Source organism: Anomalospiza imberbis, chromosome 21, assembly GCF_031753505.1.
Source record: "Anomalospiza imberbis isolate Cuckoo-Finch-1a 21T00152 chromosome 21, ASM3175350v1, whole genome shotgun sequence".
Lineage (NCBI taxonomy): Eukaryota > Metazoa > Chordata > Aves > Passeriformes > Viduidae > Anomalospiza > Anomalospiza imberbis.
This window is the reverse complement of record NC_089701.1, coordinates 1,354,382-1,367,724: the sequence shown is the minus strand read 5'-3', so window position 1 is coordinate 1,367,724 and position 13,343 is coordinate 1,354,382. Positions and strand designations below refer to the sequence as shown.

The 13,343-nt window shown below is 43.2% G+C and overlaps 1 protein-coding gene across 10 annotated transcripts in view; it reads right to left on the bottom strand.

Annotated features, from left to right (window-relative positions):
- The window catches only part of DENND1A (DENN domain containing 1A), a 155,608-nt gene that overhangs the window by 62,569 nt on the left and 79,696 nt on the right, over positions 1-13,343 (bottom strand). For all 10 annotated transcript variants that reach the window (XM_068210944.1, XM_068210948.1, XM_068210949.1 and 7 more), the window contains one exon: positions 8,317-8,362. In XM_068210944.1, the coding sequence (XP_068067045.1) occupies positions 8,317-8,362 (46 nt within the window). The remainder of the gene's footprint in view (positions 1-8,316; positions 8,363-13,343) is intronic.

The following is a 13,343-nucleotide window of genomic DNA, read 5'->3' as shown; positions in this document are numbered from 1 at the left end:
ATTCAGGAAAAGGGAAAGGAAAATGTAAGTATGGGAAATTAAATTTTATGCATAAAGGACACAAGTGATGGCAGAACAACATGGCACTACAGAACCTCAACCATTTTAAAAACAATCAACATTCCTGACTTCCTGTCATCATTTGTTTTATTTACTCATTTTACAATGCTAAAAAAATAACCTTCAGTTGGCAGACGAAGTTGTGATTATTCAAGCAAAGATTTATTTCAAGCACCTCTACTAATGTTTGTCTTGGTGTCCTGTTTGCACGTTTAACAGTTTCTAGTCAAGGCTGGATTTCAAGCAAATCTTCTTCTATTTGTAAATTCATTTCAATAACAATAAAGAGTGGATTTTCCAGGATTTGAGAGTTGCATTAAGTCAGGGATGGGAACTGATTTCCAAATTCCAGACTGAATTTTGGAAGTCTAATAAAGACAAGTTTACAACTGCATTTCAGTAAACTGGATGCTATAAGAGCCTAATCAGTAAATAATTAAAATGGAGGGGAAAAAACAAAGCTAAGAGAAATTTAATTCCACCATATCCTGGTCAGCAAGTCTGAAATTTCTCTCCTGTTCCCGTGAATTGAGGGACAGTTTCTGATCTAGTCTGAAGTTCACGTCCTCTGTAACAGTACTTACACATTAAAGAGAAAAGAAGAACCTATTTCTCAAAAGAATGATCATCAGTACCTGTGACTCTAAGTGTCTAAAGGTATCAGTGATCTAAGCAAATTTAAATATTGCCAGACTCGATTTCCCTGCTTAGGCAACAGTAAATGAGTCACTGATTCCAAACAGAGCAGCATTTAAACACTTAACACTTCTTCCACTAACAGGAGGCTTGAATCTTTTTTTTTTTTTTTTGACTGACTAATCACACAGGTTTAATCTCTTCAAATAAAGCTTGAAATTTCAAAATCAGAAAAACTGCAATTATAGAATATGGTAATTGAGGAAATTTCCCAGTGACACTGTAAAAAATATTTAAGTACCTACCTACCTACGTGCAGGACCAAATGAAAGTTACTGAGCAGGAAAATGAACAAAAACATACTCAATTTTTAATTAAGGTTTTGTGGGGTGGAGGGAATTGTTTCCTTTAAAAGAAAGGAACTCAAGTCCTAAAACAATGGCAAAGTTGAGCCTTAGGCAGTTAAATAATTACCCTCAGTTTTCAAGGCTCAGTCCTCTGTCTATAAAGCAAACTGCTGTGTACTTAGGGCTGAAAAAAACCCCAACAACAATAAAATCCACTTTGTAGACATTTAAGTTTAGGTCTTCATGAGACATTTCTTTAACTTAAATAGAAGAATATTACATTTAATGCTTTCCACATAAAGAGCACCAGCACTGCCTGACAAAGCAGGTACTTTGCTTGCAGGAACCAAAGGTCACCCCGTTGGCTGCATCTGATAAACTCTAAAGCAATCCAGGAGCCTCGCTCCTTCTAGGAGTCCGGAAGCACCAGACAAACTGATTTGCTCCTTCCTGTCTCAGAAAATTAAAAATCTCACTTATACTCAGAGGAGTCTAAAAACCTCCAACAAAAAGGTCTTGCAGAGTACTTAACCAAAGCCAGAAGCTTGTCAGCCTCAGTGCTGGCAGGACAAGACAGAAGGAAGGAAACGCTTCTCCTGCTGGCTGCTGAAGAAGCAGCACACGCGTGGTGAACGAGCCAGGGCTGTTTCTGCTCCTCTGGTGCTGGATCTGCACCTCCCCTTCAGCAAAATGTGGGCTTTCCTGGAGCACAGAACAGGCTTGTGCCAAGCAGGGCTCAGCCAGGGGGGATAACCCAGGAGGATGCCCTCATGGTACAGGGAGTGTAAATGCTGCTCAGTGTGATCACCCCACACCCGGCCCAGAAATCCTTGTATCCAAAAGGAAGCTGATGTTAAACTCTGCACCACCAAGAGCCCAACCTCACTGTAAACATTTGCAGTATTTGTACAAAGGCAGTGGATTTCCCTTGAGACCAGCCCTCAGATTTAATAAAACACTGGAGACTGACTTGATTAATAGCATCTGTCTTGCAATGCATTCAAAAACATATAATTTTTGATGGTCCGATTGTGGCTCATTCTACAGAAATGCAGACTGACCAGTTCATCTTAATCCTTAGTTGGCTTTGTTATTTCTCCTCTCACTACCACTTTTGATAAAGCTAGTATCAGGCACTTCTAAGGGCTTTTGTTAAATAATTACACACTTCTTTCACTAAACCTGGCACCTAATCAGCCCAACCAACATGGAAATCCCAGTATTTACTCTCTTGTTGGAACTGAGTAAAAATTGCCATCATTCAGCTGCGATTCTCACATTAAACCCCACTGGATTCTGTGAATCACAAAAACATGCAGATCATTTTTCCCAAGCACAGTTTGTGTGTTGTCACAATTTTCGGAAATGGGAAGGGACAGCCACAAGCCACACACAGCCCCAGTCCATATTTCACAACTTCCTGAAGAGCTAAACAAAATTTTACAAGTGATACCCGTGCAACAGACTGGACTGCATTCAGTAGGTTCATATTTTGCTGAAAAGAAATGTGGATACGCAAGGACCAAGAGGAAATATGAACATTACAGATTCCTTTTCTTATTTTCCCACAGGTCAGGGATGTACCGAGTCAAACGGAGAGATTCAGTGAAAATGTGCATCACATCTCACTCCGGCAAACCTTTCTTAACCATCCTTGCCCAATTACTTGTAGCCATAATTAATCACCTAAAATCCATCTAAATCAAACTAACATCTACACCTGCCTTTTATTTTAAATGTCTCTTTTTAAAAGAGTGGAGAGGTATGGAAAGCTGCTTTAACAAGCATACTGAACCCATTGTTTATGGCCTCTATAAACATGGCTTAGTAAGAATTACTGACTTAATCAGAGAGAACTTATCTCCTGGTGAAAAGAGCACTTTAAATTTCAGAAATGGCACCTTTACTGTGAAAATCTCTTAACTTTTCAAACAAACTCCGGGGGGCCTTAAACACCAGGTCCGTAAATAAGCACAGTCCGGGTGCCTGCCCTGCTCACAGGCAGCCAAACACTCGAGTCATTTAAATGTTTTATGTGGAAGTTCACAAAAACACAGAAACCATATTCTAATAGAAGAATTAAGGGGTGCTTCTCCATGCCACTCTAGAAGCAGTATTCATCCATAACAATAACACCCATTTACACTAAATGCTATTTTATCAGCACTGGCTACACTTGGCAGGTTCCTCATTTTCTGCCATAAAGGAATCCCAAGTTAAACTTCTTTCAGGTGAACAATTTTATTGTTTCATTAATTTAATTTAAAACAAAACAAAAAAAACTTCCATAACCATCAAACACCAGCACCCCCTGCCTTTCCTCCCACAAACCAGGTTTGCGTAACTTCACGGCTAAATTGCTGCCAAAACATAAACCAAGCCGATCATGAGGTTTTATAACCAGGTACAAACGTGATCAGCATCTTAAAAAGTGCTGTAACAGTAAAAGGGTGATACCTTCCACCGATTCTTTTGGAAAGGCAGAACTCCTAACAAAAACTAACAGTCTAGCGAGCCTGTGCACTAGGTTTGAAATTGTAAAGAAAATATGATTCACAACAAGTCTAAAATCTATTTGCTTAATGACTCGTCTCTACTGAATTAATCGTTTCCATTTATTTTCTTAAGGAAAACACCACGACGCTGCAGACAACAATGTGTCAATCTGGCTGCCAGAAGCAGGAAAGGCAGCGGATATAAAATTTTATTATTTCATGCCCCAAGAGCAGCCAGAAGGACTTAATGAAATCACGGCCAGATTTACAATCTGAAATGGCTATTCAGCAGACAGCTCTGCTTAAGCGGGATGTGCCCCCTGACCCCGGGGCCCTTTGATCCGGGCACAGCAGGTGGGCTGCCCCCCCAGCCCATCTCCCACCCTTCCGCCCGCGCACCCCGAGCCTCTACAGGTGATTCCCCAGATCCTTATCACAAGCAGCTGCTGCCAACTGAGTGACAAACGGCACCCGTGCTGCCCCGGCGCTGTGGCACGCGAGAAAAACCTCTCTGCTTCTGGAGAAGCCTGCTTGGTACCGCAGGGCTTGGCTTCTGAAAACTCCCCCTCACGCATCCCCCCAGAATCCCTTACTAAAACACGCTTCTGATTTCCATTTTCCCAATAACTAGATAAAACACAATTCCGTAAGTAATCTGCCGTGTTTGAAATGCATTTTTATCAATACTCCTGAAACCATGTCCAGCCATATCGGGAATATTTGTGAATGGCTAAACTGCATTTAGGGGTTTAAGGCCTGGATTTAAGTTAATCTATAACCCTTCATTAAAATCCTATGGAAAAGCTGCACTTGCTCAGTTACAGGTAGAAAACGCATTGATTTACTAAGTATAAAAGGGTGGGAAAAGCTAATTAACGCTTCTCACCCCAATTGAAAATATAATTAACAATTAACAGTACCAGTGGCAGATGCCAGCGGTCAATGAATTCTCAGGGTGTGTTCTGGGAAGGGGACCCCCATGGCAGGGTCAGGCCTGAGCCCAAGCTCACAGAACCCGTGCTCAGGGCTCGTTAGCTCAGACTCAGTGCATGCTAATTGGGCTCTGGTCACACTGGATCCCGAGCAGGGCATCCTCACCCCGAACAGGAGCAGGGCAATGTGCCCAAAAGTGCTCCCCAAATGCATGGGGGGGTTCTGAGAGCCCCAGCTCCACGGCCCCGCTGCACAGGAGACACGATCGACACCAGGTGAGCTCAGCCTCCGTGTCCTACCACGAGTCACACAACAGGAATTTCACTGAGCATTTCTTTCCCCACATGAACATTTTTACTGGTATCAGGTTGCAGTAAAACAAAAATCTACTCATATAGCTTTTATGATATACACCAGTGTCCTCTTTCCTTCGGAAAAAGGTTAGAAGAACATTCTGAAATGCAATGTGCAATTTCACACACAAATTCATCCTGGATAATCTTGCAAGGATTACAGTTCTGAAGTCCCAGAAAAGGTACTTGAGCAACTGGAATATTAATAAAAAAAGATACTAAATACTTTTGCAATGAGTAATTCTAACCCCAAATCTGGGTGTGTGCCCCGAGCAGAGCAGGAAAGGGTGGATGTTCTCCTAAGTGGATCCCGGCACGCTGGAGTCGGCTGCCAGAGCTCCACATCTCAGAGCCCAGCACAGCCATCCCCAGCAGTCAATCAAAACCACATGTGCCCGAATTCCAGCAGGGAGCTCCTAGGTCAAGGGCACTCCCCCTCCATCAGCACCATCACACTGATAACCTTCCTACACAAGCAGTTGCAGAAACAATCGTTTTCTCTGACAAAACATAAAAGGCTGCAACTAAGTTTGACACAGCTTCCGACACAAAGGGCAGTTTTCTAGAGTCTGAAGACTAAAACAGCCTACAGTGCACAGGCAGAAAATAAGATAGTGAAAGGGGTGTGTTCTTTTGATAAGAGTTTCATTTTCCTATCTCATTATTTATCACTACTAAGTACTTATCTTCATCTAATATGAATTCAATTAGTTCCATAAGCATGTTCCATTATTCATGTGATAGCTCCAGCCTTGCTTATCCAACAGCTTATAAACTTTTAGCTTGCTTTGAAGTCACTTTATGGATTGCTAAATGGAAATCTTATAAAGAATGACTAACTAGGTGATGATAGAAAAGCTGAAAAATAAGAGCACAAAACACAGCTCTGTATTTTCTACCAAGGTTTTCCCCCATAAATCAGTTGGAGCCCTCTGACCTATAACAGGAGATTATCTTATCTCACTGGAGAACATTTCAGTCACAGCAAATTAGATTTAACAGTCAATGGATAGGCTTGATATTTTAATCATAAGAAAAATTTGTCATTTTCCATTAAAATAACTTTTCCTTCTACAGAACCCCTGTGGAACACGGGAAACTGCAAACTAACTTTAAGGTACCAAACAGTTCAGGAAAGATCTGTCGAGCTGAGAGAGGCTGGGTTTTGTTTAAAATCACCAATACCTCTGCTTCTTCTAGAGGCCCCATTCCAACACTGGGATAGCAAAGCCCACAGAAACAAGACTAGAGGTAGGAAATAATTGTTTCCTATATCCCAAATCCCATCTTGCTTCCCTAAGTCCTATTGGTGACATTTCAGCATTTAGAGAAGAAGGAATACCGAATAATGGCAGTAGGTTGTAGTTCTAGTTTATAAAATTATTTTGGTATGGAAAAGATAATATATTTTCAAACAAACACAACTGTCAGGTCACGAGAAAAAGAACTGCTGTTGCAACTAGGATGCTATTCTGAACAAAAAACCACACAACTTTACATATGAAAGAAGGGACAAACAGAGTGAGCATTCAGCACCACAAACGAGAGGTAACTTAGGAAGTGTCCAGCTCATGTGACAAATGTCACCTTCCCTCGCCCAGGGCACAAACATTCTGCAGCACTTGCCACCAGACAGATCCAGCAGCCCCTGTGGAATTTTATGTTATTTTTCAATGGAATAAGCAGAGTTAGCTGCAAGATGCAGTTCTGTCTGTAACTGAAATTATCCATAAGAGCAGAGAAAACAGTTTGGTTTATTTAATTTATTTGATAAGGCACTTTGAATAACTGTACTTTGCCAAAGCGTGTCTGTGTTCCAGAATCTCTGGCTATTCAAAAGCCAGACTGGATTTAGTACTAAACAGATTTTTTCACAAGTTACTAAAATGGATGAAAATTGGCTTCTCCAAGAACAACTCCTTTTTTTGAGTTTTTACAGATGGAGTTTGGAAGGCCCACAGAGCCCTGCAGTCTGAAACACGGAGACAAAGGAAGAGGCAATGGATTTGTGGAGCAAGGCAGGAGTGAGACATCACACAAAGCAACTCCAAGGTGTAATTACTAAATTTCTTTTCTATATCCATTCCCAGGCCAACCACAGAGCTCACTGTGAGCACAAATATCTGTGCAAGCTGCCAAGTGTGTGTAGGGAGATATTCTCCCATCCTCTACCAGCTCTCCTCCATCTTTGACAGATACCACAATAATCACACCAATGATTGCCTGGGAGAGATGTGGGGTAGAAAGTTTCCTGATCTATATGAAAAATACATTTCTTCCCAGATATTCCCTCATTCCTGCCTGTGCAGTATCCAAGGGTGATTATGAGTAGCCCCTTGAGCAGAAGCATATGATGTGCAAACAAATGTACGTGTTAACTTTTAAACTAACTGGTTATTCACAAACACATTGTACTGCAATTCTTTACTTGGTTTTGCAGTATAAAGGGAATAAAAAAATCATCTGTGCCCAGGATGGTAAAAAGAAAAAAGACATCCTGTACATTTAATCTATCTTTTCATGAAAAAACTGCCTTCTAAAATTACTCCTATTACTGCTGGAAAAAGGGGGGGGGGTATTACACAGCACACACAAACACACGGGGCATCGTTATTACACACATTTGCCCCAGGGAAAGAATATTTATCAATATTTCCAGAAATGACACATCTTTGTGGACAATACAAGAACAGTTCCTCCATGTGATGTAAAGCCCAGCCCTCTAAACTGCTCTGCACCCGGAGCAGGGAGGCTCCCTTTCCACACACAGGACCTAAAGCAGGGACACACGTGCAGACCCCGCTCTCCAGCCCTGCCCCGAGGAGGCCCAGCTCCCTGGGCAGGAATGCCTCTTCCCACCCCGAGCGCTCCTGGGGAACGGGCACAGTCAGGAAGGATGAGGGTTTCACAGGCACCTTAATGACTACCTTGTGCTGTCCCCCAGATACTGTTGAGGAAAGTCATCCACTGTTTCACCAGTACTGGAAGCAAATGTGCTATTTCCACTTTTAGAGTTTTTAAAAAAAGTCACATGAATTACTGGGAATTGTTTATAGGAGAAGCTTTCTGTGAGGGCTGGTGCTCTGCCAGCTTTGTGTTAACGTTAACTGCAAGTTCCTTCTTTTCAGATCTTTTGAACATTAAAAAAATTACAATCTGTCTGCAAAAGCCTAAAAGAGAACTGTAACTGTCAACATTGTGGTTTAATATCGAGTCTGCCTTTGTGCTTGAGTCCAAGCAAGGCACTGAAGTGGCTGAATGAAGGCCCAGGGTGGCGAGGGGAGCACGACGTGACAGAAGTCTGCCCGAGGAGCAGGTAAGGCTCCTGAACGCTCAACGTTATCATGCATGCCTCACTCAGTTCCCCCAGCACTCCCAATTTAACAGCATTATTTCACTTTTAAGCATATGAATGGATGTGTAATTGCGTGCAGAATCTGGCTCTAAATCATACCACTATTTATAGTTTCAGAAATGGTGAGAGAGACTTACCTCCATCAAACTTAAGTGTATTCCAATGAGGTAGGGCATGGGGGCACTGTGGAGAGGAAAAGAAACACAGCTTTACATCCTCGTAACCCTGAATAACACACATGACTAATGAAATCGGCTACAGGAAAACACTGGCACACTGGATTAGGTTTTGCTTAAAAAATAATAGATAGCATATATACAAACAAATCACATGTGAACAAAGTGTTGGTCCCTATTTGAAAGATGTTTTTTTGTATGCAATACTCTCCCACTCCTGTAAGACTTCACTTTTTCTTGACATCAGAGTTTCTAACACTGGGGTCTTTTGTTAGAAAACCAAACAAAACGTGCTATTGCAATTTTAAAAACATACACAGACTTTTCCAAGAGTATTCTTTCAAAAACTGGACCCTGTTGTAGTGTCAAGTGGTTAATTTAATGTATACACATCACCCAGTAATACAAGTTTTTAATTCTTTGAATGAGTCCAAACACATTTTAAGTAATTTACTTTTAAGTATAAATCTTGACACGTTTTCATTTGTAAAAGAAAACATAAAAAATACTTTAGAAGGTCCTGATAAACTCCACAGTTCCTGGGACATCCGCTGACACCGATATTCCCCTCAGGACAGAAAAGTTAAATACCCCGGAGGCTCTTAGGCCGGGTTTTAGCCTCGGACACAGGCGTGACCCCTTTGTCAGCCCCGGCGCTTAAGGGGACACTGGTCTCCACGTCCCTTCCCCGATGTGAGCAAACCCCAGGAGCAGCAGAGCCCTGGAGGGGAGCTGCCTCCCGCTGCCTCCCGTGTCCAGGATTTCAGCACTGAGCTGCTCGCAGCCTCCCCCTCGCAATCAGAGCCATCAGCGAGGCTGCCAGAGCTGCTAATTGCAAATATGGCACATCCTGCCTGCGAAACGCAGCGCACACAGACAGACACAACTTCTAAAATAGAGCCTCAGCTCGCTTTGGATACAGAAGCTCAAAGAGCTCATTTTCAATTTCAGATGAAAAAATGAGAGAAATGTCACTGTACTGCCTTGGATTAAAATATCTCCCATATTGCTGCTCTAAGCTGGTGCCTACTGCTCAGTAAGAGCAGTACAGTACTGAAAAAGCTCCTGAGACACCAGGGCAGCAAAAATCCCTGCTTCTCCTCTTCCTGAGAAATACCTTAGAAAATATATTTACTGATAAGCATATTAATATTTATGTTGTTGATTAATACACCCCCTCAAACTGCCACTCTCTAGGATGCTCTACCGAGGTGGAAACAGCCCCTGCAGTAGAAATTCCATGTGAAACCAGTTCTTTTTCTTTTCTGAGACATTAAACACATACAACTTCCCCAGCCCCTTCCCAGTTCACTGGCAGAACATTCCAGCACCTAGTCCCACGTCACTGCAATGAGTGCACCCCACAGCCCCGTGGGACAGAGCCCAGAGGGGCTGCTACAGCACAGGATTATCCCGAGCGTTCCGCTTGCTGGGAGCCCCGCAGGTGGCAAGCGGAACACGCACCCAAGTCCCGGGGCCGGAGGTCTGACTGCTCCCCAGGACACACGAGGGCTGCTCAGCTGAGCACTGCTTTGTCACAGACACGCTGCACTTGTGACAAATGCCATCTCTTCAGCTCCAGCGGCCACGGCTCAGGAGCCAGGGAACAGCCAGGGATTTTACACCGAGAGAATGAAGCCCTGCTTTGGCTCTGGCTGCACAACGGCCCCCGAGCCGGGCTGGGCTGCTCCGGCCCCTCCGGTGCCACCGCCACCAATGTGGTTCCAATTAGGGACTTCCAGCAACGCCACAGCTTCAATCCCCACCGTACAAAGTCGGAACCTCGGCAGGAAGTCTTAAGCCTGCAAATGTCTCATCTAGTGGAACCTCAGCTAATGGAATGAAAGGAAGCAGGAAGAGTGCAGTATTCCTGAAAACCAGCCATTTATTAACATCTCCAAACGTGGCAAGAAAAGATATGGCTCAAGATACATGGATCAGCTTTGGATGCAAAGGCTCAGCTTTTCAATTTTGAAGTGATAAACATTACATGTAACAGCAATAAAGCACACAAAATAATTCCAGGGACTGCATAAATAACCTCAATAAAATGTAATTCTGGTAAAGAGCATAAGTATTTCCAATAAAATCTACCAGAGAGATTCTATTCTTCCATCATCACTCATCAATATGACTGAATAGGAAACACACCTAGAAGTAAATGCCCCAAGTTCATGTCAGGCTTCATAAATTGCTTTTATCACCATTTCTCTTGACCATGAGTTAATCACAGGCCATTATTTAAGTAGACCTTTAGCATCCTGTGCAGGGGGATGTGGTGTGTCCCCCCCTCCCCACCCAGGGCACACACACTGTCCTTCCTCACTGCCGTTCAGGTCCTGAGACGTGGAACACTCCAGCAGTTTTGAATATTTTATCAGGGTAGATTTGTACTTGCAAGACTTCCAAGTGAAGTTCAGCAAGACACATCCCGTGTATAAAGGGCAGAAACACCCGGCACAACCTTTAATCCTTCTGGGAGCCCTGGCAGATTAAAGACTGCCCTTCAGAGCAGGCCTTCCCCACTGCTTGACACTTCATCAGTCCTGGGGCTTCTTGCAGCCACAACTACTAATTACTCAAAGTTGTTTGCTGGCAGCCAATAGCCATTAAGTGCAAAATTAAGAAGTATCAGTTTCTACCACATGTATTTACTGCTCAAACAAAGTGCCTGCATGAGCCTTTTGGAACAAAGAGAGGGGTCATTACTCCTCTTGTGCTATGCTGGCTCCCAAGGCAATCAGCCTTATTTATAATCAAATGAGTTACATAGGTAAATATCAAATCATTAAAGTAGCAATGCATAAGCATGAATATGGATTTTGGGGACATAATGGCTATATATTGCCCATTTATTACAGTTGCATTTTTACAATTTCTTTAATTCGTTTCCTTAGGCAAACTAGAGACCTCTTAATTATGCTCCCAAGAGGTGGGCAACTACTAATTGGAAGAGAAGCAGGTGAAATAGAGGGACATTTCTTCTTAAGTGAAAAAAGCCCAGCCTTAAAAAATACTGCAATTCACCAGGAAAGTAATGTAAAAGCCCAGGGATCTCCAAAAGGTTCCTATTTACAGCTACACAGGGATTTCACCATTTTGCTTCATTGTTCAGGGAAATGGATGAGAGCACATTTACCACATTCATGTCTTGCTCTACAAACATTGATTTAACGGGTGGCTGTTTCCCACACCTTGGTACTTCCCTCTCCAGGGCAGTCTCTTGATTTCTCTTCAAATTCCTCACTGAAATGCAGCAGAATTCCACCCGAAATGTATTGGGGTAATTGATGCAAATTAGAAACCTGACTGCATAAATTGGAACAATGCGGGGAACGCACGGCTCCGACACCAGGAGAGCAGCTACCAGAGGCTTCAGTGAGTGCCCAGGTGTGCCAGGCTCAATGGCAATGCCCACTGAGAGCTCCCCGGGCAGGAATTTTTGTTTCCCAGCAGCAGGAGGACTCCAGCTCCGCCTCCACTTACTCGAGGAGCACATTGACTATATGCAGGTTTAGAAATCAGGAGAAAGGGGGTTAAAAAAGCTCCTGGAGAAAGGGCAAACTGCCCCAACAGAAGTGTTTGTTCAGCAGCTGGGCCAGGGTGCTCTCAGAATTTATTCACGTTGGCTGCTAAGCTGTCTGTCTGATAGAAAGGACTGTTTTAATCACCCTGCAAAACGTACTGTTTCTTCTGGTGACAAAGCTCTGGGGCTCAGCACACACTCAGCTGTGTCCCAGCTCAGCAAAGCCAGGCTTTTCTAAGGGCTCATTTTAAACACAAACGCTGAGAGCAAGAAGGAAGCAAACAGACACAGTGGGAGTGGTTTTATGGCATAAAGAAAACAAAGTGGGAAAAGTAGTGAGGAAAATTGATACACTGCTTCCTTCACATCACCAAATGTTTAAACTCCCATTAAATAGATGGACAAGATCTGGCCAAATTCAAACAGTTGTATGTGCCTGACTATCGATGCTTGGGGGCAGCACCTCACTAAGCAGGACCTCTGGCACCTGCTGGCATGTGCTCTAAACAAACAAAACCCAACCAAACAACCCCAAACCGGCCACCAGCAGTGCAGCTGTGCTTCTGTACTTCCTCTCTTGCTCTGTATTCAAAGGAACAAGCAATTGTGCATTAAAGTATGGTCTCTAGTGACAGTATTTTAGTCTCCTGCTCCAAAAATGCTTCCCTGGGCTGAAAATACATTAAAGAGCGGTGCCTAATTAAAAAATAAAAACAAAGGATAGCACTCTTCTGCTTGCTTCCCCTCCTGCCCCTGGTGCTCAGCAATCTACCTGACAGGGCCGAGGTGACAGAAGTCACTGCAGCTCCATGGAGGATCTGCCAGCAGCACTGAGCCAGCACCCCACTGCAGGGCAAGTGCACTGAGAGCAGACATTTGGGAGACACAGCCTTTCAGCGTTTTCAGTTCTGAGGGAAGGTACACCAGTGAGGAATGCAAGGGAATACAAATATCAAGAAAACCCTTTCAAGAGGGAAATGGGAAGCAAAAGGCAAAGAATCACAGGTAGAATATACTTTTTTTCAAAAAACTTCCAAAGATCTCGAGTGACACGCACTATCCATCCTTCTGTGAGTCTCAAAAGAGCAGGAGAAGATTCAAAACATCACAGCACAGTCAGTAGGTGAGCACAGCCAACTGAATGAACTAGATATTCTGTATTCATAAGAACTGAAGAATTCTCATTGCTTCAAGTTCTGCTCCCATTTCAGCTCTCTCAAATTCTAGTGTCATATTTGCAAAAGAAATAACCAGGCAATAATTAAAATTAAATGGAACTCTTCTATTTCAAATAATCTCAGGTCATTTCCCTTTAGAGGCAGACACCAGGAAGCAGAAATACTGCCTTAAAGCAGGGAGCAGGGAGCTGATTGCTCTGTCCTCCCAGGCAAAAATGACATCTCCAAGTTCACATGGTTACAAAATAGATGGTGGACTCTATTTTGGGAAATATTTTACGGCT